Source organism: Zalophus californianus, chromosome 11, assembly GCF_009762305.2.
Source record: "Zalophus californianus isolate mZalCal1 chromosome 11, mZalCal1.pri.v2, whole genome shotgun sequence".
Taxonomy (NCBI): Eukaryota; Metazoa; Chordata; class Mammalia; order Carnivora; family Otariidae; genus Zalophus; species Zalophus californianus.
This window is the reverse complement of record NC_045605.1, coordinates 19,420,871-19,447,172: the sequence shown is the minus strand read 5'-3', so window position 1 is coordinate 19,447,172 and position 26,302 is coordinate 19,420,871. Positions and strand designations below refer to the sequence as shown.

General features: G+C 46.8%; 1 protein-coding gene across 4 annotated transcripts; it reads left to right on the top strand.

Annotated features, from left to right (window-relative positions):
* Nucleotides 1–242: 242 nt before the first annotated feature.
* On the top strand, nucleotides 243–25,840 carry SCN3B (sodium voltage-gated channel beta subunit 3). 4 transcript variants are annotated; one of them, XM_027580001.2, is made up of 6 exons: nucleotides 243–331; nucleotides 1,280–1,361; nucleotides 9,387–9,550; nucleotides 12,377–12,602; nucleotides 16,906–17,044; nucleotides 21,427–25,840. In XM_027580001.2, exons 2-6 carry the CDS (start codon nucleotides 1,307–1,309, stop codon nucleotides 21,488–21,490), a joined length of 648 nt encoding a protein of 215 aa, XP_027435802.1. In that variant the 5' UTR covers nucleotides 243–331; nucleotides 1,280–1,306; the 3' UTR covers nucleotides 21,491–25,840. The 4 variants fall into 4 exon arrangements, with proteins under 4 accessions (XP_027435802.1, XP_027435799.1, XP_027435800.1 ...); XM_027579998.2 differs by lacking the exon at nucleotides 243–331 and adding an exon at nucleotides 436–709; XM_027579999.2 differs by lacking the exon at nucleotides 243–331 and adding an exon at nucleotides 576–858.
* The last annotated feature ends 462 nt before the right edge of the window (nucleotides 25,841–26,302 follow it).

The following is a 26,302-nucleotide window of genomic DNA, read 5'->3' as shown; positions in this document are numbered from 1 at the left end:
CTAAGCAGGGATTATCTTGCTGTGTTCAGTGTGCCCGGAACTAATTAATCAAGGCTAGACAGAATAGATTGGGAGAACAGAAGGGGATGGGGTCGGGGGAGAGAAGCCCGGAGCTTCTCATGTACAGTGTACATTACAGATGACATCATTGCCTGAAAGAGATTCGGCCCTCTCCTTCCCGGAGCTGGAGGCAAGCATGCCTGTGCGGGAGCAGGAGTGCGGTTGCCTGGAGGGTGTGAATTGGTGCGAGGAGGTGTGCCCTGGCTGGGGAGAGCTGCGGGGATGTGAAAGGGAGACCTGGAGACAGCCAAGCTAGCAGAGAAACCGCGAGGTCTGGAGGAGTTTGCGCCGCTCCAAGCCCCGCCCCTCGCTCTGCCGCCGTGTTCTGCCCTGGGAAGGGCACGCCTGTTTGGGGGTGGGGAGTGTGTGCACAAGGGGTGGGTCCGTGGTAGCGGTGGGGGTGGACAGCCGCCTGCGCATGTCAAGGCTGACTGAACATACGCGGTCAAGGGGGACCTGGAGAAGGGCAGTTGGTCACCCGCCACCCAGGATCGGGGCCCCGGCGTTATCTCGGGGCGAGCTCCGGGGAAGGGACCCACCCTCCCTGTCCCCTCCCCCTGAGATCGGCAGCGCGACTGGAGCTTCCGCCTCCTTCCCCGCCCCTCCGGACCTTCCCGGGGAGCAGAGGGCGGGTGTGGACAGTACCGAGGTGGAACGAATTTTGGAGCTCAGACGGGTGGCCCGGGTGGCTTCGGGTTGGGGGGCACGCCCAGCTTGGAGAAGCCGGTGCAGGCGGATGAAGCCGAAGCTCCTGGGTCTTGGTGGATCCTGGTCTGAGCATAGCTATTCCCAGGGGAGGTGAGAGGTGGATCAACATGGACCCCTTCGATAGCCCAGCCGCCTAGAGCCAGCCTTGCTGCTCTCTTCGGAGCTGAGCTGTCACCGAGGCGCAAACAAGAAGCAGCTGAGCGACTGGAATTTGTGAAGTTCCGGGGTGGGCGGGGAAGGTACTGTCCGTGGTGCTGAGCCGGATCCCAGCAACGGGCTCCGGGGAGAGCGCGCGAAGCTGCTGATCCGCTCCCTCGAATTGGGGCTGTGCGCCAGGGTAGCTTGGAGCTGAAATCCCCGCCCGGCTCGAAAAGCCCGGAAAGCCTCCCCAGTCGCCAGCGCTTGACACTTATTTCAGTCAGAAAGTCGCCCCCTTGGGGCAGTTCGTCCCAAAGGGTTTCCTCGAAAGTATCTGAGAGGGCGAGTTGTTGACCGGAATCTCTCTGTTTAGCCCGGGAAGCTACCCGCCGGAAAAAAGATGCCTGCCTTCAACAGATTGTTTCCCCTGGCTTCCCTCGTGCTCATCTTCTGGGGTAAGTACCAGCACCCTGCCGTGCGAGAGATGCAGATAACAGTAATAATGCTAACAATGATAACACTTAATTCATGTCGTTTGTGACAGAAAGGAGCCCTGGTTGGCTTCCCTCTATGCTTGTCTGCCAGACATGGAGATCCATAGGGGTTCCATGAGAGCTGGGATTTTGAGATTGAAAAAATACCTCCTCACTCCTGCTGCTTTATTCCTGAGCTACCCTTGGTGGTTTTTCCACCCCTCTTCCTGTTTCCTGTTAATTCCAAAGTATTTTTTCCCCTTTTCCTTTGCTGAAAGGGAATGCAGCCACGTTCATTATGAAAAATCTTGGTTGCATTTACATTTCATTTTTCAGTGAGGAATCAGTCAGTCTTCAGATTAATTCCCATGTCTTTTTTCAAAAGCTGGATGCACGCATTTTGAGAATGAAAACACTTTAGCTGTTGGTCCATTTGTTTAAATCTAATAAGGAAAATAGGCTTCAGCCATTTGCAGCTATGTCTTTGATAAACAGGCACCTGGGCATTGCATCTTTATTCTTTTTCATGAACATATGAAGCTAATGTGCTTTGGTGTTTGGGGAGCAATGTTTTTTTGCTTTCAAAAATGAATAGGTTCTTGTTTGCTGTGAGGAAATAAGGTGACCTTCTCCCTCTAAGTAAGGAAGACCTTCACTTGCAACAGTAAGGCTAAGCAGAGAAGTGTCGGAGTGGAGTGCCTGCTTGTGTGTAGAGAGAGTTAATGAGTCTACATGATAACGTCTGAATATGTGATTGAGAGAATGGTTTACTCTGTGGATGTATGTGCCTCAGTGTTTGAATGTGTGTGTTAGCATATGTCTGAGCATGTTAGAATGGGCATTTGAATGGATTGGTGAAGGGGTGTGTGTGTGTGTGTGTGTGTGTGTGTGTGTGTGTGTGTGTGTGTGTTTGGTGGTTCTGTACTTCTGAGCATCCCTGTCTTGGTGATTCTGATTAGATCCTCAGGTCACATATAGGAGCTTTTCAGCTGATATATTGCTTCACATGATCTTCTACATTCCCCCCTTTTCCATGCTTTTACCTTTCTTTATGCTAAAAATCCATAACCAAGATAATTAGAAGTGATTGTGCCCACCTGCTTTATTGAAAGTAGGCATGTGGGATTATTCTCCCATGCCTGGCATGAAACTCATTTCTGCCTGTGCAGTGGCAAATATGCTGATGGGAATTGCCTCTTTGCCTTAGGATCACTTTATTAAGCCTCCAGGACTTACTGGCTGCCAGCATTATCTGGATTTTGCATGTGACCAAAAGCAAAGCCAAGCTTCCTGTTGAACAAAATGCCTGATGAGATAGTCCGGGAAGGACAAGGAGGGAGAATCATGCCAGTCCCAAGGGCAGACCCACTGCCATCCATCCCCAGTAGAGTAGACCAGACCTGAAGATGAGGCAGACATAATAGGCTGCCAATGATCTCACCTGCCTTGAAGATTTAAGGCTGGAATTTCCTCAGGGGAGGCTAAGGCTAGGGACATGAGGCTTAGGAGAGGTTGGTTTGGCTGTATAAGAAAGAGTGTGAGTAAAGCAATGGGGAGATGAAGTTGCAGAGAGCCTTCTAAAGGGTTCTACAGAGCCTTTCTTCCCAAACTTTAATTTAAATTTTTAGCATCCCTGCCTGAATTCCAGTGGAGGAGGTGAGCATGCCTTATTCCAAGCACCTCTTAGGACTTACAAAGCCTGGCTTGGAGTCTTAGCTCTGCCATTAGCTTGCTATGTAACAACCTTAGAGTATCTGGTTCTCATATGTGAAGTTTGGAAGTTGGGGCAGATAATGTTTAAGACTGAATAGTAAGGAAGTATTTCTAGAATATTGCTAAACTTGGCCGTGTCCACCCCTCTCCTCACTCCCACTCCCCACCCCAGCCCAAAATAAAACCTTTGAAAGAAGTGTGTACATTACACCCATCCTAGCTAATTCTCAGCTTCTTTATAACCAGAACATTGGGTCACGAAACTTAAAAGCTGCAGAAGGAAAGAGGGATGGTTCGGGAAACTTGGTCATCAGATGTAAGAGAAAGGACCTCATTTCACAAATGCAATTTCATTTTATTTGAATGTAATTCTAGTATTGGAAGCCACTTCGACTAGATACATTCTCCCTTCCCAAGCTGATTTTTCACATGATGCCAATATGAATGGAAAGAATCTTTTCTGTTGTATTATCATCTGCATCTGTTGAAAAAACTCCCCTTATTTCCTTTAATAACGTATATACTACTAATTTAAAAAAACTCTACACTTCCCTGGTGCTTTATGGTTTACAAAGCATTTTTCAATCCATTACTTCTTTTTGGTCACTGTATCAATCCTTGCGGATAGTCAGGAGAAAATAGTATCATTTCTAATTTAGAGGTGAGTGAGCTCAGGGAGAGGGAAGGACTTGCTAGAGAACTCTTGTCTTCTGATTTCAGTCTTCTAGTACTTGTTCTAGCACTTCTTATGGACACATGTGCTACTATGCAGGATTGCCAGATAGGTGTCTGTCCCCTCATCCCTTTTCTGAGCCACCACCCATCCTCTCCTCCTCCAAGCCATTGCCTTTCCTCAGAGCCTCCTTAGCCTCTAGTCCCAGGTCTACTCTCCCAGATGTCTGCCGTGCTGAGGAATGTTTTCCTCTCTTCTCCCAGCAGCCCATCTTGCTGCAACCCATTCTTTCAAGGTTCTGCTAAGTCACTGGCTAATCTGATAGACAAATCATTTTAGGGTGTTCATATCTACAGATAACTTCATTTACTACTGTCTTTTGGAAAGTATTTACATTCTATTTTTTTAAGATTTTATTTATTTATTCGACAGATAGAGAGCACAAGTAGGCAGAGTGGCAGGCAGAGGGAGAGGGAGAAGCAGGCTCTCCGCTGAGCAGGGAGCCGGACGTGGGGCTCGATCCCAGGACCCCAGGATCATGACCTGAGCAGAAGGCAGCCGCTTAACCGACTGAGCCACCCAGGTGCACCGAGTATTTACATTCTAATCAAAGCCTTTATTGGGGTGCCTGGGTGTCTCAGTCATTAAGCATCTGCCTTCAGCTCAGGTCATGGTCCCAGGGTCCTGGGATCAAGGCCCGCATCAGGCTACCTGCTTGGTGGGAAGCCTGCTTCTCCCTCTCCCACTCCTCCTGCTTGTGTTCCTTCTCTCGCTATGTCTCTATCTGTCAAATAAATAAATAAAATCTTAAAAACAAAACAAAAACAAACAAAAAAGAAAAACAGTTTGACAACTGTTAAAAAAAAAAAAGCCTTTATTATCTTAGCACAAAGGAAAGCATTCTAGAGCAAGCTCAGGAGGGGCAATATAGTAATGCCCAAAGAAGAAAAAATTAGAGGAGTTGGTTCAAAACCTATTGCTCTCCACTTCATAATAGATTGATACTATTCCTTAGTTAAATGTAATCATTAGTAATAATATCATATTCTACCTTCTTAGAAGTTTCTTCATTTTTTTAAAATTTTATTTATTTATTTGAGAGAGAGAGAGAGAGAGAGCACAAGCAGGGGGAGCAGCAGAGGGAGAGGGAGAAGGAGTCTCCCTGCTGAGCAGAGAGCCCAACACAGGGCTCGATCCAAGGACCCTGAGATCATGACCTGAGTGGAAGGCAGACGCTTAATGGACTGAGCTACCTAGATGCCCCAAGTTTCCTCATTATTACTATGGAAATTGAAGAAGAGACCAAAAGTGAAGTGATTTTGGCCAAGATTATTCTAGCAGTTTATTATTTACAGTCAGCAATGTGGATTGAATACCTACCACATGTACAAGCTTTCTTGGATATCTAGAGGATTTCATAGACAGAGAGGCAGTCTCCATGGGGTGGAGAAACAGATTTCACCTCTTGATGGAAGGAGCAGCATGTCATATTGCAAAGGGCAAGCAAAGAGAGATGAGAGAATTTTGTGGCCATTTTGCAATGTACTATCCAGATCCTCATGAGCAGAACTCTATGAGAAGGGAATCAGTAGCACTCGTTCTCGGATGATATCTTGGATTATTGTCAACTCAGGAGCAACTCAGAAAAAAGAGGGACTGCCATGCTATCCATTGTGATCCTCCCGACTGCATATATTCTGTCCTCCCTCCTTTAACTATAAATGAACTAACTGTGCTCCTATTTAAGACCAGTTCATCTACTTGTTCACTAAAGCACATCACCTGTCACCTTTTCGAGGATGTTTGTCCAGCAAATTATTCCTTTTCAAACCCCAACAGCTCTACTACCACCTTCATCCAAGCAAAACCATTGAGCCATCTCTCGGTCTGATCAATGTACCAGCCTCCTAACTATTCTCTTTGTTTCCACACTTGTCCTTCCTCACCTCTTCAGTTTATTCTCAACATAGCAGTCAGATCATGTAATTTTGTATAAATCATATGATTCTTCCACTCAGAATACTCCAGTGTTCTCCAAGTCACTCTGAGCAAAAGTCAAAGTTCTAATTGTGGTCTACAAGACCAGCCATGATCTGGCCCTAGATTATGTGTCCTTCTTTCTCACTTTGTTCCCTGTGCTTTATTGTGCTCTTTGCTTTTGACAGACACTCCCACCCTAGGACCCCCACAGTGCTATTTCCTCTATTTGGCACACTTCCACACAGATATTCATATATCTCCTTTTTTCCCCCTCATTTCTTTCCTTCAGTGCCTGCTCATTGTTACCCTCTCAATGAGGACAGTGTGCCTATGCCCCTCTACTCTGTTTTACTTTTTCCAATAGCACTTATTATAATGTAATGTCTTTTATTTTTCTCACCCTCCCCTGGAATGTAGACTCCATGAGAGCAGGGATGGTTTCTGTTTTGTTCCCTGTTGTGTTGTCAGTGCCTAGAACAGTGCCTGGCACACAATAAGCACACAATATATTTGTTGAATAGGTGAACAAACAGATGAAGGGCAAAATACCTTAACAAGTGATATGTGTACAAAGCACATTCATATAAATCATTCCATAGAATTTCCATGATGATTCCATTAGATAGATATTATTTTCAACATTCTGTTGATGAATAAACTGAGTCTCAGGGCTTAAAGAGTAGATAAACCTAGGCCTTCAGTTGCCAAATACATCTTCATCCTGCCTCTGTATTTGTAACTGTGCATTCCTTGGTATACTTTCCTATGCTGCTTTGAAGTCATCATCATTGAACTAACTTATCTTTACCATGTCTCATTAAATATGAACGTGTCCCAAGGCTGCCTGCTACACAGAGTTCTCAATGCACATTCTCTGCACCTCTATTCATTCCCAAACTTTTGCACAGACCACACTTTCTTCTCCCTTTTTTTTTCAACCAGGTCAACAATCAAGACTTCAAACACAACACATTCTTTTTTTTTTAAGATTTTATTTATTTATTTGAGAGAGAGAGAGAGAAAGAGACAGAAATAGTGAGAGAGAACACGAATGGGGAGGAGAGAGAGAAGCAGGCTCCTCGCTGAGCAGGGAGCCCGATGATGCGGGACTTGATCCCAGGACTCTGGGATCATGACCTGAGCCAAAGGCAGATGCTTAACTGACTGAGCCACCCAGGTGCCCCAAAACACATCACATTCTGAAAGTGTTTCTGATCAGTTCTCTCCAGATATGGACCCTCTCCCCAAAAAGTGATGGTCCATATGCAGAAGCAGGAGACTCTCTTGCAGACTGCTTGATAAGACCAGCCCCAGGTTGCTTGGGAGTTTTAAAACCAATTGATTTTATTTTACATTGATGTTTTAAATTTCATCATAGTACCACTTTGCTTGTTTGTCTGTTTGTTTTTAAAGAAAGGCAGACTGCTATATGCAGTGCCTTCTTTGGATATGTCTGGAGTCTTGCAAGCTTGACTACCCTATGTTCCTTTACAAATGGACCTTGAGAGCTTGTTTGGAGGTTCTAGCAGGCGAGCGCAACTACTCATATACCCTTGAGCAAAGAACGGTCCTCCTCTATAAGGTTGTCCTCTGACTGAGTGCACAGTTTTGGGAGGGATGCACACGGAGTGGTGAGGGAGGAAGGGGACACCTGCTTAGCCAGACACATCAGCCAGATTAACCCTGGCAATCAGTGGGGTGACAGATCCTAGTGCCATTTGGTTTTTAAACTCTGTATTTAATAACGACATTTTTTGCCTTCGAAGCCGGTCAAATGTAATTTATTTTTTGACTCAATTAGTTGGTCAATCTCATTTTAAGCTCTAAATAAAGCTTTCCTCCGCTGTTAGAATGAACTGCCTGCCAATACAGAAACAGACTAACCATTTAGAGTGTACTAGCTTTTAAATATCAATGCGTATTATTTCACTTTTAGGGGTTCTGTTTTTATTATTAGTTCATGAGAAGGTAGCATCAGAAGGGGCCTTAGAGGTCCTGATATAAGAATCCTTCATGGACATCCCACTTTTTAATCTTCTATACGATGAAGTGTAAACTCTTACCAAATAGTTTTTTGCATTTGTGAATAGCTTCAGCACCAGAAAATTATTATTATTTTTTTTTAATGAGCTAAACTTACTTTCTTGTAACTTCCGGAATTGGACAGAATTTATTTTCTCTTCCACAGGCCAGCCTTCAAATATTTGAAGACAGATAAGTTCTGTGTCCAAGTTAGGCACCCCTCAGCCTCACATCTGTTTCTCCCCAGACTTTGTCCCCAGATCCTTCTCCATCTTGTACCCCTCTGGGCATGCACTCATTGAACAACCTCCTTTTGCAAACTGTGACACCCTGAACTGATCATAATGGTCCAGATTTGTTCTGAACGGTACGGAGGTACTGTTTATCCCTCGTTCTGCACATTGTACATCTGTTAAAGCAGCCCACATTTGCACTTGCTTTGTTGGCAGCCACATTCCCCTTTTGACTCATTCTGAAAGTATGGTTTGATGTCCTCGCCTTTTTTTATGGGTTACAAGTTCCTAGAGGGCAGGGACTGTAAGTCCAGACCTCCGTGAGGCATGCACGGTGCCCCCCACTTCTGACCTCTCTCCAGATTTGTTTCTTCCACTCCTATGCAAAAAGCATCACTCCAGCCGAGTGGTCGGTTCACTTGTCTTCCTCACTGCTGCTCCATCCCCAACCAGGCGTCAGAATTAACTACAATTTTTTTTAAATTTTATTTATTTGAGAGAGAGAGTGAGAGAGAGAGCGCACAAGACGGCGGAGGGTCAGAGGGAGAAGCAGACTCCCCGCTGAGCAGGGAGCCCGATGCGGAACTCGATCCTGGGACTCCAGGATCATGACCTGAGCCGAAGGCAGTCGCTTAACCAACTGAGCCACCCAGGCGCCCTTAACTACAATTTTTTTCATAAAATTCAGATATAATTACATCTCTTCATGGCTTGCGAATATCTGACCCTTCATGTTGTGAAGGCCATACAAAGGTCTTCACAGTGTGGTCCTCGCTCCCTTTCTACACCCCAGCTCATCTTCCTTTTCTTTCTCTCTCCCCTGTCCAACCAAGAATAATTGGCCCTCCTCTGGGAACAGAGAGCACATCGCCAGCATAGCACTCATCATGGCCCATTTCATGACACTTAGGAGTATGTGTTCCCTGCTAGATTCTCGATGCCTTTAGGGTGTGGTTAGTGTTTCGTTCATCTTTGTGTCTCAGCCTAGCATCAGGCCTGGCATGGAGGAGACTTCAGTGAATGGTGGTTGAATGAAGGGGTGCATGGATGGTCAGTGGATGGGTGTGTGTGCCCTGTTTCCCACCTAGACTCTAGTCTTTGAGGGCAGGACTCAGGGCTGCGCCACATCCTAACTGCATCCTGGGAGGTTTGCAGTGAACTCCGGGTCACCCATGGCCCCTCTAGCCCAATCCCTGCCTGCTTTGAGCGTGCATCCTTGGGGAGCACAGGTGAAGATATACATAAATGTACATGCGATTTTCAAGCTTGTCTCATGATTCTTTCTTCTCTGTCTCTTCTCCCTCCCTCTCGTTCTCCAATGCTGTTCTCCTGGTGCCTGCCTCCCCAACACCTGCTGTTCCTTCCCTGTCACCGGCCTCTCTGCAGTCAGTGTCTGCGTCCCTGTGTGTGTGGAAGTACCCTCGGAGACGGAGGCCGTTCAGGGCAACCCCATGAAGCTGCGCTGCATTTCCTGCATGAAGAGGGAGGAGGTGGAGGCCACCACAGTGGTGGAGTGGTTCTACAGGCCTGAGGGCGGTAAAGATTTCCTTGTATGTCTGGCTGCTGACTCTGGCCTTCCTTTTGCTTGCCTCTGCTGTTATGTGCCTGGCTCCTGAGAGTCTGGGGAACGAAAATCTGACAAACACTGGCTCTTTCTTTTCAAAGCACTGACAGCCCCCCAGCAGATGACTGACAGCCCAGCTCAGCTGCAAGCGTTCCTGGTTACAAGCAGGGGGAGGGGGAGAAGAGAGAAATAGTGCTCAGAGCCTACTGTGCGCTCCTCACCCGATAAGGCGCTTCACAGATGTTTTTAATTCTCTGCACCAACGTAATGGATGGATTGACTTAGTAGAAACGTTGAAATGACACTCAGCATCATTAATGGAATAGCGTAGGTTAGCTCATTGAAATCTCACGATCCCAGGGAAATAAGAATGATAGGGATGACCAAGCTGCTTTTTTTCCCTAATTTAAATTCAATTAGCCAACTTATAGTACATTATTAGTTTCAGATGTAACGTTCAGTAATTTATCAGTTGCGTTTAACACCCAGTGCTCATCACACCACGTGTCCTCCTTAATGCCCATCACTCAATTACCCCATCCCCCCACCCACCTCCTCCAAGCTGCTTTTCAACTGGTATACCCAGTACAGCCGCGTCCATGAGTAAAATATTTAAATAGTTCTTTTTTTTAAAGATTTTATTTTTTATTTGACAGAGAGAGAGAGTGAGAGAGGGAACACAAGCAGGGGGAGTGGGAGAGGGAGAAGCAGGCTTCCCACCGAGGCGGAGCAGGGAGCCCGATGTGGCGCTCGATCCCAGGACCCTGAGATCACCATCCGAGCCGAAGGCAGATGCCTAACGACTGAGCCACCCAGGCGTCCCAATACTAAAATAGTTCTATAGCGGATACTTGCTGTGCCAAGCCTCCCAAGTGGCCTCACCACCATCGGTCCCACTAGGAACCTCCAGACCTCCCCATGTTCTAGAGACTAAGGGATCACCCTGACAGAGCAGGGAGCCTCGAAGTCCCCGCCCTGTGCTGTGGCTAATGTCAGTTCTGATTGGTTGTTACATGCTTTGAATACCACCTTGGGGATGACCATTACTCAGACTTTCACTGACTCTGGAAACTCGCTGCCTGGGTTTGAGTCTGGATTCCACAACTTATAGGTTCTGTGCCCTGGGACAATTTGCTTTGCCCCTCTGTGCCTCAGTGTCCTCATCTCTAAAATGGGGGTGCAAACCATAGCTACCTCAGAGAATTGTTACCTTCAAAGTTGTTAGCTTTAATTTTTAACGTGTTTAGAATAGCCCTGGAATACAGGAAGCACAATGTGTTTGCTAGAGAAAAGGTATACGGACATAAGTGAGGCGCCTGGGGCCCAAAGGAGTTAAGTGAATAAGAGAGCTTAGATTCGAACCAGGGGTACAAGGCTGTTTTTACTGCACTGTCCCACCTTCCTGGAGGTAAGTTTCTTCTCTACAAAGACTTAATGGAGACAATAGCCAGGTGGAGTTGAGTGCTCCAATCGGGTATCAGCACTGGGGGCAGTAGACTTCCCTGAAATCTCGGCGTTCACTCAGAGTTGATGGTGACCGGGCTAGCCCCCAGGTTACAGGAACCCGGAGGCCTGGACCAGATGCGAAGGACCGCATTGACCTCAGGCCTTGTTGTATGCCCGCCACCGATTCTGCTGCCGGGTCTGCCCAAAGTGAGTAGAGGCTGACTCAGAAGGACGAAAAGAAACTTTAAAAAGTTGTAGTGTACATACAAAGCACTGCTGTCTCCGAGAAATTTTTGTGACAGTGGGAATGTTCCGTACTTGGACTGTCCGATGCAGTAGCCACTGGCCACAGGTGGTCCCCGAGCCCTTGAAATGTGTCTAGTGCAACAGAGGAACGCAATTGTACATTTTATTTCATTTCTAGTCATTTAATTTTTAATGTAAGTAGCCACACATGCCAAGTGGAGACTAGAATGGACAGTACGGCGGTAGAGAATCAGAAGGTGGGGGTGTCTGAGAAAAGAAGTTTTGAGACCGTATTTCCGTTCTAATTCAGCCCAAAGTGAAAGACCTGAGGTGTGCATATCAGTTGGCAGCTCTGCTCATCTGTGACACTTTTTGCGTCCTGGGTGCCCTTCCTGTGACCTGACCCCGACTAACCACATCCTCTCAGTGAGAACCAGATCAGAGAGTCAAGTTTTGAGGTCAAGACTTTCAGATGCCTTCATGATTCAGGAAGCTGCCTTTCTCGGTCTCTGCTCTGTTCTCTCACCGGCTGCGCCCATGACACATCTTACTCTCTCTTGCTCTCGCTCTGTCTCCTTCCAATTCTTCCTTTCTCTCAATATCCCCCTCCTGGTCTCCTGTATGCTTCACTCACCGTTTAAAAATTTTTTTAAAAAAGATTTTATTTATTTATTTGAAAGAGAGAGAGCATGAGCAGGGGGAGTGAGACGGGCAGAGGGAGCCCGATGCGGGGCTCAAGCCCAGGACCCTGGGATCATGACCTGAGCCGAAGGCAGACGCTTAACGACTGAGCCACCCAGGCGCCCCTTCACTCACCTTTGTTTGTTATCTTCCTTTGCACCTCTTTTTTCCTGCCATCCTTCTTCCTGCCTCCCCCTTTCTGCCTCTTCTTTTGCTGTGTCCATACGCCCCAATACCTGTTTACCTTTGCTCGTCTTTCCCTGCCCTCCTCTGAGCCTGCTCATCCCACTCCCACACTAGGGATCTCTCCTTGTAACACTGTCCCCTTTCTTCCCTGTTGAGGCACAGTTCTGCTCCTGTGCTCTGCCCTGTCCGCATCCTGGCTGTCCTACCCAATTTTCTCTCCCGGCCCTACTCTCTTTTGCTTCTCTACCTGCAGATCTATGAGTATCGGAATGGCCAGCAGGAGGTGGAGAGCCCTTTCCAGGGACGCCTGCAGTGGAACGGGAGCAAAGACTTGCAGGATGTGTCCATCACTGTGCTTAACGTCACTCTGAACGACTCCGGCCTCTACACCTGCAACGTGTCCCGGGAATTTGCTTTTGAGGCACACCGCCCCTTTGTGAAGACTACACGGCTGATCCCCCTCCGAGTCACCGAGGAGGGTGAGGCTGGGGCACAGGGTCTCGGGGGTGCCCTGCTCTTGGCGGGAGGGAGGATAGTGGGTTTCCACACAAATGAGACCCTTGAGGAGTGCAAAACCCGTATATTGGGAATGGTGATATCTAAAAATGTCACCATTGACTTGTCTTCCTTTAGCGGTCAGCTTCCTGCAAGCTGCCTGACAGCTTGCCTCTCGGTGCCTTTCTTCAGAGTGGAAAGGCTCAGAGATGACAACAGAATGACCTGTTCCTTCACCCTCTAACTCTCATCCTTAGAGAAGGAGGACAGCCTCCATGAAGCCTAAAGGTGCCAAATCAGCAGCACCTGCTTCTCTGGCTTATGTTGAATCCCTGACTCGATGGGCATAGAGAAATCTCATGAGGTTATCTAGAGGTCATCAAACCCTCCTGTATGTAAGCCATACATATCCCTGAACGGGCCGTGCTCAAACTTCAGCAAGCCTCAAAATTCCCTGCAGGACTTTTTAAAATGCAGACTTTCTGATTCTGTAGATAGAGCCTGGGAATTTGCACGTCTAACCAATTGCCAGGAGATGCCCGAGCTGCTGGGGACCACACTTTGAGAACCACTGTTCTAAACCAAAGCTTGACAGCCTTTTGTCTTCTTTCCCCCCCGCTCCCCCTCCCCCAATAATCACACAAGCAACCCTCCTTCCCCATCCCTGGCATCTCTCATTACATAACCTCATTCTCAGCTGGGAGAAAAAACTTTCTAGTCTTTAGTTGAAAATCTTCAGATTTCCCACAGCTAGTTTCTTGTTAGGGGGACGGGGAAGCCCTTTCATCAACCCAACTTAAATGTTTCTCTTTTAATCCAGTCCAGAATTGTGATGGCGAGGTTTGAGTGTTCTCATGCAGGGTTCTTGTTGTGCTTTCAAGGGACTCCGGGAACTGTGGCTCCCAGCCCCTTGCAAACACTCCCTCAAGTGTCAGAAGACTGATACATGCACCTCCTTGTGTGTTTTCTCATCCAGGTTAAACGATGGTTCCATTTTTCTTAGCCTCTTCTCAGGCATTCTATTTCCAGCATCTTCTTAGCATTAGCTGCCCCAAGATGCAAAATGGTGAGCAGGCAATAGGTGTGGGGCTTGAAAGAAGAGGTCAAAGTCAAGATAGGGCTCTTCCTAGGATTCCCAAGAATCCCAACTTCCCCACCACAAGCTTATTTTTTTTCTCATGTTATTGTGATAGAATTCATAAAGCAAACTTGAGAGCGAATGGCAGGGCAAGACAGGTCACGATTTTGTCCTGATGTGGACAATATGATTTTTTTCTTAAAGATTTTATTTATTTATTTGACAGAGAGAGACATAGCAAGAGCAGGAACACAAGCAGGGGGAGTGGGAGAGGGAGAAGCAGGCTTCCTGCAGAGCGGGGAGCCCGATGTGGGGCTCAATCCCAGGAACCCTGGGATCATGACCTGAGCCGAAGGCAGACCCTTAACGACTGAGCCACCCAGGCACCTGGACAATATGATTAAAACGGAAGGTAGGTCAGTTCTGAACGTGCAGAAGCACTCACAGACCGCTGACATTTAGACCTGATGAGCCATTTCCCCCTCTGAGCCCATCTCCTCTTGTGTACAACGAGTAGGTTGGACCGGAAGCTTTCTAAGGTATTTTTCTGTTCCCAAGTTCCATTATGCTCTCTGTTTACATACCTCTCCCCCTCCCCCCAACCCGGGGAGGAGAGGCTAGCGCCCTCTGCTGCTCACCGTCGGGAACTGCAGGCCGCTGTCGGCCAGCTCCTCGGAAGGTGTCTGTCTCCACCCACTGCTTTCTCAGCCTTTTGCCTCCAGAGATCCCGGCGCAGCCAGTGGAAAGTGTGGCAAAGCTGAACCAGTCCGCCTGCTGGGCACCAGAGCAAGGCTTGGGTGAGAATAGAAGGAAACCAAGTTTGTTATCAGACCCACAGAGCCTCTTGGGGTGCTAGGACTGGGAGGAAGCTTGGCTCTCACTTCATCCAGGTGTTCTGAACAAAGAGCAGGCGTCAGAATCGCCCAGGGGCCTTGTCTTCATCGTGGACCTCCCCATACCACTCTTGCGGGTATGAGTTTGGTAGGTTGGAGTGAGGTCTGGCGTATGTCAGTAGAAATGACTCCCTTGGTGATTGGAGGGTGCAGCTCTGGTGCCCTCACTTTGTGGCGGGGAGATCAGTGAGGGTCTTGCCTAGAGACGTGAAGCAAATTAGCACCAGACGCAGGACTACAAGCCAGATCTTTTGCCCACCGGGCTAGCTCTATGTCCACTGCATCTTTTCCTTCTACCACCATCCCATTCCCTGCTACTCTTTCTTTCTTCTCCTTCTTTTCAGAACTTTTTTCCCTTCCCTCTTCCCTTCCCCCTTCCTTTCCCTTTCCTCCCCTTCCTCTTTCTCTTCCTCTGTGACCCCTTGGCAGCCTTTGAGAATACCTCCCCCCCAGATACTCACTGCTCTCATAAGGCTCAGAGCTCCACGCTCCCCCATGACACACCCCACTGCATCTCCTCCATTCCTATGGTCTCCCAGAATCTCTCTGGTTCTCTTTGTTCAAGCTGAAATTATCCTACCTTAAGCTCTGCCCTTCTGGCTCTAAGACAAAAATCTGAGGTCTCTTCACCTAGAAGTGACTAAAAAGAGTGAGCACAGATACCTTCTTGTGTTACTACTTCTGGGCTATTATATTTAAAAAGTGCACGCTTTAAGAAGAATACGTCATAAATCAGGTAGTGTCAAGCCCACAAAAAGACGTTTGATGTGTCTGGTGTTCTTCCGTGCCTCAAGCGGCATCTAAGCGGCATCTGACCTCCAGCTCCAGGAGGTCCAGCATCCAGGAACCCTGGACGATCGTGGAGACTTTGGACTGCTTTTCTGAGCTGAGGGTCATGGCTATGACTATTCCGTGCTTTCAGTGAGCTAATGAGTGAGGCCTTATGGATGACTGGGGCCTCTGAATAGCCAAGGACCATGAATCTAATTTACTGGTAGGAGTTAGCAACGGGAGATGTGGCTACAGCCTTCCTTCCCACTAGAAAGGAAGATCTCTCAGGACATTTGCCATATATCATGTCCTTTTGGTTGGCCGTGAAACAAAGATCAATATTTATTTATATTCATTCATTCAGCAAATACTTCCTGAGTACTTCAAATACTCCGGGATGAGACGACAGGCTGATAATTCAGAAATAAGCAAAATATGTTCTTAATAAGCCCACCAAGTGAGTAGAGAAGAGGGAGAAACGCATGATAGTACACCCTGAGAGGTGTCACAATGGACGGATGTGGAAAAGTGCACGGACACACTGAGAGCTCTGCCTGAGAGGCTGAGGAAGGTTTCACAGACGGGGGCCCTTCAGTGGCAACGGGGAGAATGCTCAGGGGGCTGAAAAACAGGAGGGGATATTGAGACAGAGGTAGCAGAAGGGAGTGCAGTACCATCGAGGAAGAGGAAAGGGGATGAAGAGATGTCCACAGATCCCAAAAGACCACAGTGTATATGGGAAATGAAGTTTTGCCAGTGCGTCGAATGGCAATGAGGAGAAAAGGGCTGGACTGTGAATGGTCTTACATGTTGCGCTAACAGAGTTTGGTCTTTCTCCTGAGGGCAGCCGGGAACATGGAGGGTTCTACATGTGAAAATGGCAGGATCAGATTTGTGTTTCAGAAAGCCCGGTTAATACATGGAATGCTCCAATTCTCCTTTCTGTTTGGGTTTGGGATGATGTGGAAGGAAGACGGCCTGGGAAGGACCCTGTTTCCAAATCCAGACTTGTAGAGAACACGCCCCAGCTCACCGGGCCGGCTGACTGCACTGGCCCCGGACATGCTTCCCACGCTGTCTCCCTCTACCACGCTAAGGTCAGAGGACCCGGGTGGTTGAACTAGACACGTTCCTCACATCTGTGTAGACCTTCACATCTCACAAGACGTTCTGGAACACACTAGGTAATGTAATGGTGGGAAATGTTACCCTTACCTTACATTGTAGGGAGATGAGTCTCAAATAAGGGAAATGACTCTTCACATAAAATTGGGACCCAGCTCTTACATCTCACTCAGCTCCGGGATTCCTTCCACTGCTCTGTTATTTCTTCCTCCACAGCCCCCACTCCAGAAGAAAGTCGGTGAGAAAGTGGCCAGAGAGGAGCATCAGAGGATATTAAATCTCTCTGACATCTTCTCAAGCTCCTTAGCCCCGGGGCTTATTTAAGCCCCACTTGAAAATAGGGCTCCTATATCTCGGAGCCAGGGACAGATCTGGCTTTGTTGGGCATGCATATTCTGAGCCTCACTCTCCCCCTTGCAGCTGGAGAGGACTTTACCTCTGTCGTCTCAGAGATCATGATGTACATTCTCCTGGTCTTCCTCACCTTGTGGCTGCTCATTGAGATGATATATTGCTACAGGAAGGTCTCAAAGGCTGAAGAGGCAGCCCAAGAAAATGCGTAAGTTCTAAGATGCCAAAATAATGCTAGCGGCCACCTTCAGAGAGCTTGCTGTCACAGGTGAGGTGCTAAGCAATCGACACAGTCTTCCGCTCCCCTCCCTCCAAACCTCAAGGTAGGCAGCACTGATATACCCATTTTCCAGATGAGGAAACAGCCCGGGAGAGTTTGCCCAAGACCATTATAAGAGGCAAAGCAAGGTTTCGATTTGGGCCTGCTGACTCTTAATGGGTACTCTTAACCTCTGATGTAAAATAAAGCCCATAAGCTACCATCACAATCCTATGAAATTAGCATTATTAGGACCATCTTACAGATGCTGAAGCAGGCTTCTAGAGGTTAAGTGGCTTGCTGAGGCCACACATATCATGAGAGGAGCGGCTGGGATTTAGGCCTCTCGATTCCAAACGTTCATGTTCTTTCTGTCACACTCAGCCATTTGTTGGCCCATCAGGCCGTCTGGGCACTGCCTTTTCTTAGCTAAGGAGCTCCGAGCCACACGTTCTTTGCCCTGGAGCTCGACAGCAATCGAATACCCAGAGTAGGGGCTCTCATTCTTCAATGTCCAGACCTTACCTTGGCCATGTTCACCAAGGCCCTAGTCACTCGGGAGTGAGCGCATCTGAGAAATGATGGGGTCTGAGGGTCTCAAAGGCCGCTCTGGCCTGTTATTCGGGGAGAAGAAAGGACAGAACTGTCACAGATTCCCCAGGCTAGCAACACTGCTGAGGTGATAGCCTAAAAACTGTAGGCAGGTAACATCACTTAAAAATGTTCGATAAAGTATTTTGCATGATACCTATGATCTCAGGAAAGTAAAAATTACAACTGATATAAGGAGAGAAAGTAATGATATGCTGGGGGAGATTGTCATTCCTGGTGAAACCTAGTGCTCAGATTTTAATGCTTAGACAGAGAGTGCCTACAACTGGGCTTGCACCAAAAGAAAAAACCAAAAAACAGAGTTGGAACTGAGGCCTCCAGCAGAGCCAGGATCCTCCAAAGGCTGCAACACATGCCAAGGACAGATCAGAAAATCAGTCTGCCAGCCTGGGGAAAAACCCAAAGAAACTTACCTATCTTGACCTGACTCCCAAACAGAAACATGAAAGATTCTTGAGAATTAGTAACCACAAGCCTGTATTCACAATGTTTGGGAATTAAGTTTATACTACCTACATGATCCAGGAACCTAGTCTAAGCTGAGAAATTCAATTAAAAAATTAGTCCCCAGACAGTGATAACTATGTAGAAGCAAATGGAAAACCATTCTGAAGGGACCCTCTCTCCGCTGAGGCTTACCAGGATTCCCCACGTAAGGCACTGCTGAATCTGATTTCACAGTCTGATCCAAAGCTAAAATGTGGCACAAGCAAGAGAAGGAACAAATGGTAGGATTAAATCCCAGGAACTTCAGACACAAGAAGGACCAAGTAGAATTTTGAAACTAAGTTCGTTTGAAAGAGTTAAAGCAATAGAAGGAGGAACCAAAAGCACAAGAATAGAATCAGTTGCTAATAAAAACAAACAGGCAGAGTTTATTTTATTTTTTAAAGATTTTATTTATTTATTTGACAGAGCGAGAGAGAGCGAGCGAGCACAAGCAGGAGCAGTGGGAGAGGGAGAAGCAGGCTCCCCGCCGAGCAGAGAGCCGGATGCGGGGCTCGATCCCAGGAACCTGGGATCATGACCTGAGCCGGAGGCAGACGCTTAACTGACTGAGCCACCCACGCACCCCACAAACAGGCAGATTTTAAATAGGAATTTAAGAAATCTGGAAATGAAAAATATAGTCAATAAAATGTAAAACTTGATGGAGGGGTTCACCAGAAGATTAGATACAGACAGGCAGGCCATAAACCTAAGGAAGTTAGACAAAGTGAAGCACAGAGATCTAAAAGGATGGAATATCACAATTAAACACGAAGAAAGAAAATAAGAATACCCATTAGGATAGAACAGACAAAATGGAGGAGAAACAATATTGAGAGATACAGTAGCTGAGGAAAGACTCCTCGGATCCAGGAAGCACCCCACGTCCTGAGCAGGATAAATACTAAACTGGAACACCAGTTGTCTCTAAACTGATAAAGGGCAGCTACTCAGATTACCTCCAGCAAATACCAGCTGGGTTGGAACGGCCTGTAATATTAGAAACATGTCTCCTGGCTTCTATTCAATATTAACTAGCAGATCCCAGGTAGTGTCCTAAGTAAATACAAAGAAAAAAAAAAAAGAGTAAAAATTTTAAGGAAAGACACCAAAGTATCATGATTCAACTCAATATAATGATCTATTGTTGGTGGGCAACCTCTTCTGGAGCTTCCCTGGGTGTAACTGGAGGGCAGGGAGAGATGGAAGGAAGAGGCGGGCCACTCCAGACGGGTAGGTGGCTGATTGAATAAACCAGAGAAATTACTTATAAGGCTTTTCTTGGGCAGCCACAAGATGAGCCCGCCAGAATCTTAAAGGTTTGTGTAAAGGCCTTAACTAGGTTCAGACAGGTGTATTGTCGACATAGTCTCAATATCACATCACTGTCTTAAGACGGTGTCCCTGGGGCAGCTTCTGAGAGTGGGGAAGGCAGGTAGAATGCACACTCCAAGGAAAGCTGGGGGGCGGGGGGGGGGGCTTGACTGCTGGAGTCCAGCTCATGGGTTACCCAACAGCCACGTCCTGCCCATGACCTCCTCTACCACCTACATAGAAAATCCAAGGGAATCTATGGACAAACCATTAGAGCTAGTGAGAACATTCCACAAGATTGTAGATACAAATCAAAACATAAAAGTATAAAAATCACCTATAGTCCAGCCACAAACATTTAGAAAAACATTGAAATAGTTAAAACATTTGAAAAAATTTCCATTACAGTAGCAACAAACACTCTCCAGTACCTGGGAATACATTTGATAAAAGTGTGCGAGACCTTTAAGGAGAAAATTACAAAACTTTACTGGAAGACTTAAGACCTAAATAAATGGGAGAATAAAACCTCCCTGACGGAAACATGGCAATTCTCTCTGAAATTAATCTGTAAATTCAATGACATTTCTATCAAAATCCCAATTGGATTGTTCAAGGAACTCAATTAGCAGATCTTAAAAGTCACATGGAAGACCAAAGGGCCAAAACTAGTCCAAACCAAGTGATGGCCATGTGACTGTTTTTCCCACAGGGTCTCTGTTGTGTATTATTCTTTGGTTTTGCTTCTTGGTTGGCAACCCTTCCAATCATTCTTAGATCATGAGCCATGGTTTGCCTATTTCAAAGAAAGAACAATATTTAGCGAAGATGGCTGGTAGGACTTCTATCTGATATGAAGATTTCTTATAGAGCTATTAAAGAGTTTGTCCATACTGACATAGGCATACAGCACAAAGAGAGCAAAACCAAGAGCCCCCCTCCACATAGATCAAGAAAAGAAGATTCCCCATCTCTCACACTAAAGAGAAATAAATTGTAAGTGGATTTAAAGACAAGGTAAAATGTACAACTTGAAAATCCTATCAAGGGAAAATAGAAGACCCTATCTTCATTACCTTAGGATGGAGAGGATTTCTTAAAATACAAAAGGCACAGAGAGGAAGGAAGGGTAATTTTCATGACACTATATGTGAAAATCAATCGTTCATTACGAGAATCATCCATAAGCAAAGTTTAGAGACAACAGACCAGGAGAAGATATTTTCAGGACATGAAACCATCAAAGAAAAATCCAGGGGTGCCTGACTGGCTCAGTCAGTTAAGCGACTGACTCTTTATTTTGGCTCAGGTCATGATCTTAGGGTCCTGGGATTGAGCCCCGTGTTGAGTTCCATGCTCAATGGGGAGATTGCTTCAGGATTGATTCTCTCTCTCTCCCTCTGCCCCTCCCCCTAAAATAAATAAATAAAACCTAAAAGAAAAGAAAAGAAAAATCCACGAGAAAAAGACAGGTATCTCAGAACGAAAACTGGCAAAGCAAATGAACAGTCAAATTACAGAAGCAGAAACCCAAATCACCTAAAAACTTATGAAAAGATGTACAACGTCAGCAGTAATCAGGGAAATGGATATTAAAGCCACTATAAAATATAATTTCACACCCAGCCGTGTGGTCAACATTTTAGCCTAACAATAGGAAGTCCTGAGACCCATGTGGATAAATGGGAAGACTCATGCATTGCTAGTGGAAGGAAAAAAAATACAGACAACACCTAGTATCCTAGTGCCCCCTGAAAGGGCCATTCTAGTTTTCTCTTGGGAAACACAGGCAGAAGGAAACGCAGAGCTGTTCTGCAGACATCCTTGTTCCTGTGCCCCTGCTCCTTCCCTTTTCTTGGGTTCCCACCCCTGGGTACAAAAGAACTGATTCTCTTCTCCCGTCTGCCCTCCTCCAGGTCTGACTACCTTGCCATCCCATCCGAGAACAAAGAGAGCTCGGCGGTACCAGTGGAGGAATAGAAGGGTGTGCCCGAGGTGACGTGCAGGGAAGGACTGGGGAAGGTGCATCAGGGCGGCAGCTTGTACAAGTGACTGTATCCATCTACACCCAAGTGACTTTAAATTGGACCCCTTAGATTTCTACCCTACCCAGAGTCCCCACCCTCAGGGTACTACCTTAAGTCGATGATGCCCAGGTCACAGAGCTCTACGTCAAGCCCTTCAGAAGGTAAATTGCTTTGGCCTGAGTGTTGGAGCAACTTGAACTTCCTCCCCACCATGACAAAAAGGAATACCCCCACTCCCTCCTTTGCAAGGATTGTGGATTTGGTCAGAGTCTTTGGCTGGGCTGGACTGGGCCGGGCTGGAAATTCTCAGTGAGTTGTTTTATCATTGGTAGGTGGTCTGGACCCTGAGGGACTGGATATTCCAGGTTCAGGGGTGTCAGCAGCATCAGGAGGGTGCCCCAGGGGCCACATTGCTTCCCCTCATGCATCCATCCTTCTACTCATTCACGATACAGCCGCTCACGTCTGAACTTTCACCTCTGACTTCCTAACTCCATCAGACCTCTGCACACCCTAAGACGTTACCGGAACTGAGGAGCCAACATTTCTACGCGGACTCAACCTCACCGTGTTCTAGCTTTCAAGCGAGGAGCTCCCATGCCAACTGGACTTCTTCCCTGGGCTCCAAATGACTCTGTACAAATGCGGGAGATGGCACATCGCTCTGTCCCTAACTGGCTGGAACTGGCTGCATTCACTGCGCACGTGAATGGACGTCTTCATGGAAGGAAGCGGGAATGGCTAATTCGGGTTAAAGCAAGAGTGTCATGAAGTGGGATTCCTCGAAGTCAGTGTTTTCTCCTGGCCACTTGACTAGAGCATCAGAGCAAAGCATGCCTTTCTAGATTCTTCAGTGATAGAAAGCTTATGAAGCATGGACCAAAATATTCTCGGAACTTGGTACTCTAGGGCTTGACCCGGCTAGGTCTCAAAGGCCTAAGTTGGGCTCAGCCCTTCAAGAAGCCAAAGATGGAAGTGGCTCTTAAAAGTCGTACAACAACTTAACCCGCTTAGGGTAAAGAGTGTGTGCCCTCCAAGGGGAGCGCCCACCTGAGATAGCTGGGAAGCGTTATTTCCCTGTGGGCACTGGAACAGAAATTCCTAAATTCTTCCTCTCAAAATTCCTGTAGATCAGTATTATTCCTCATTTTACAGGAGGCAACTAGGACTCAGACTGGGCTCAATTGAGTAAGAGACTTCGGAGACTAAACTGGAACATAGTAAGCCTTAGGTGCTGCCCAGTTGAGACTTTTGGAGATGGGATAATTTCATTTTTAAAAAGACCTTGCAACTGAGCTTGGCCATGGCCATGCCTTGTTCACAAGCACAGGGGGTGGACTGCCTGGCGGAAGTTAACTCTGATAGAGTCCGGTAACGAAACTGGCTGAGAGGCCTGGAGTAGGACACGGGGTAGACTGGAAGAATTTCCTCGGTGAAGATGAAAAATCCTCCAGAAGGAGGTTGCATCTGGGAAGGACATTTAAACTAAGAAATTAGTGCTTTGTAGTCTCAGAGGGATGACCGTGAATGAGTGAAGTGACAGGCAGGGCTAGGCGGCTTCCAAATATTTCACCCGTGAATCCATGATGTCTTGCTGTTGGGTTTTTTTCTGGATTTTGGAAGAGCAGAGGAACACTGAAAAAATTTTAGTATCTCATTTCATTTCAATTGAGTGGTCCAGGTGTGATGTCCTTCAGCACCTAGTGAGGAGGAAGGGGAAGGCTGCTTCATGGGCTATGAAAGCATGTTGGTGGCAGGGCTCAGGCAGTGAGAGGTCCCTCAGAGCTGGGGGAGATTATGAGGGAAAGAGCACACTCCACTGGCTCTGGGCCTCACCCAAAAACTCGTTTTTTTTCCAACTCTTTCATCCTTGGGGGATCTACTTGAAACAAGTCCTTGTTCACATCTTCAAGAGCCCGATATTACTGAAGAAAATACTTTCAGCAAACTCAAGGCCTGAGAATCGGTAATTTCCCACACAATTCCTCTGAAATAGGGGACAGAATATAGATCAGTTTTCATACTTTGTAATTAGGAAGATAGATAGGCACAGATTCCTGTGAGGTCTTCCCAGTTCCATGGCTGGTGGATGGCCAAGCTTACAGAAGTAAGCTACTTACTATGAGCCCACCCTCCTCTTGCTTCCAGTAGACAATGCATCTAACTCGTTATCAAGTAGTATGCATGATGGCTGCCTTTTTTCTGTTTAAAAAGCCCAACCCAGGTATTTCCTGAGTGGTTTTTATTGATGAGCTCAATGCACCTATCTTTTTTTTTTTTTCCTTCTTTATCTTTTAAGGAATCTTTTTCTAACTTCTCCACCCTTCTCATCCTTAATCCTGTCATTAGAGCAATATGGCTTACATAGTGCTTTCATTTCCACTACCTTAGGTCTTCTCCACAAGTAGCCCTGTGAGGTGGGTATTGCTGATACCCGTGTTAACAGATGAGCACACTGAGGCTGTCTGAGGCTAAGCAGCTTTGCCACATCCTACATTCATACAGCTGGTAAGTGGAGAGCTGGGGTCAGGTCTTCTTCGGACTCCTGGCCCAGTTCCCTTTCCTCTCAGACCACAGCTGCTTCCTTTCCTCTCATTGTGGAACGTCCATCTCATCTTCGCCTCTCTCGCATGTCCCGAGGTGTTGGACATCTCTCGCCCTTGACCCTCCTCAACAGCTCCTCTGCCACTTTGCTTCTTAGCAGGTGCTTGCGATGTGCTTTGAGACTCTTATCTCATTTTGGTTTTCCCTTTCTAGTTCGTTCGCACATCGCTCTTTCTCCTGAATGGCAATTCAGCTCCTTCCTGGGAGACTTGATCGGGACTACAAAACTAAGGGTACTGTGATCCCCAACCTGCTTCAAATCCTCCCCATTCTGTTTTTCCCCCTATTCCTGGGGGAGCCAGACCAAATGTGCATTGCTCTGGAAACTTCATTTGGCATGTTGTTCTTATGCAAGGGCTTAGAAATGTTCTCAAGGGCTGTTACTACTTTAGGAAGCCCATCTGTTGTCTTGGTGCTGGGTATTTCCCATGACTGATCCCTCAGTAACACAATTCACTGAAGGCCAGGCCAGGCTGTAACGGCCAAGAACTTGATTGCTCAACTCGGTTGGCACTGTAGACACTCTGCCCTACTGACCTTTACTGCCAGTTCAGTCTTAGAGCACAGCCCCAACTCCTGCATGTTAATACTGTGACAGTCGGGGCCTGTCCCTACCCCAACCTTTACTTTCAATCTGTTTAAAAGCATTATTTTTTACTTCCTCCATCCCTCAACATCCACACATCCAGATTTCTGATTCTCTTCAGTTTCTGCTTTCTCTTTCGATGCCCAACTAGACAGGTTAGTAGGAAAGGAATTTTTCAAAGCAGGAAACGTGTGCAGCAGGAAATGGTTAAGAAGACAGTGGTAGCTCCCGACAGAACCACTAGATCAAAAAGGAAAGTACACCCAACCCAGGTTCTCTGAACTTACCTGACATCAGAGGGCAGAGGCTGTGTAATTGGCATCTCTACTGGAAGATGCAAGAGCCAGACACATTTCAGATCTTGGTTCCCCTTTCCCCGGTTAACACAGAAATGGAAAAATACAACGAACAAAAAAGCCTTCCTCTCCCCTCCTTTTGTACATGGAAGATTCCCCCAATCCAGTGAATTCACCTAGCCCCTGTATCTGAGTGGTACTGGTGTGTTCACCCTCCGATCATCCATCCATTCTGCGTTTCTGCACGCACTCTGTCTCAAGCACCAATCTGGAGCCTCTGTGTGCCCCGTGGCCTTAGGTCTGAAAAATACCATCAGCCAAGTTCTTCCTAATCTCTTAGAAGTCCACCGTGGTAGATAACTCATGTTGAGCTATCTTACTTGAGTTTATTGTAGGACCCAGTAGATAAGCACATGAAGCAAGTCTGAGTTGTGGCAGATCAGACTCCACCCCTATCCTAGGGCCAGCTAAGCCTCAAAGCTGGTAATACCCCTTTTCCCCCCCTGAATCACCATCCGGCAAGAGCTGCATCTGATGGCAGTTTGTGTGATGGGGAGGGGGACTGCAGAAGCCCGAGTGCTTGTAGATTTGGGAAACACCATCAAACACAATTAGCCAACTCTTGCGGTCCTGCAACTGATGCATCTCTTTGCCACATCGTCACCTTCATATTGCTTTTTCTTGATTTTCCATAGCCAATCTTTTTCTGAACTCTAGAAATATTCCTGATCACCCACTCGCTCCACAACGTAATGCCAGTATGTAGTGTTTTTCAGGAAATACCCTGTTCCTGTCAATAAAGTGTCTCCAAACGCGGCTTGCTCTGGTTTTGCTCTACTATGTGTAACTACTACGCATACTACGGCTTCTACCTCCCTCCCCAGCCTGCATCAACTCCTGAACTCACCATCAGTGGGTATTTTCCCGGAGAACAAAAAATGCGTTTAATAGTCTAGAATTAAACCATACAAATGTATGATGCAGCCGTCCTTCACTTCCTTCCCTCCCCAAGTCAGAGGAACACAAGAGTCGCCAGTCTTCCCTCCCGCCTGACACCAAATAAGTGTCCCATCAAGTGGTGAGGGGATAACTCCAAGAAAGACCTAATGAGGGGAGGGGGCCAGATTTCCTGACCAGTCCAGGCTAACAAGGAAATAAGGCAAAGCTGTCTCTCAATGTCCATCTTCCTGAAGTGCCAAGGCACAAAAAGGAAAAGTTAAGACAGACATTGTCATTGGGATTCATAGCATATGATAATATGCTTCTTTAATAATAGTAC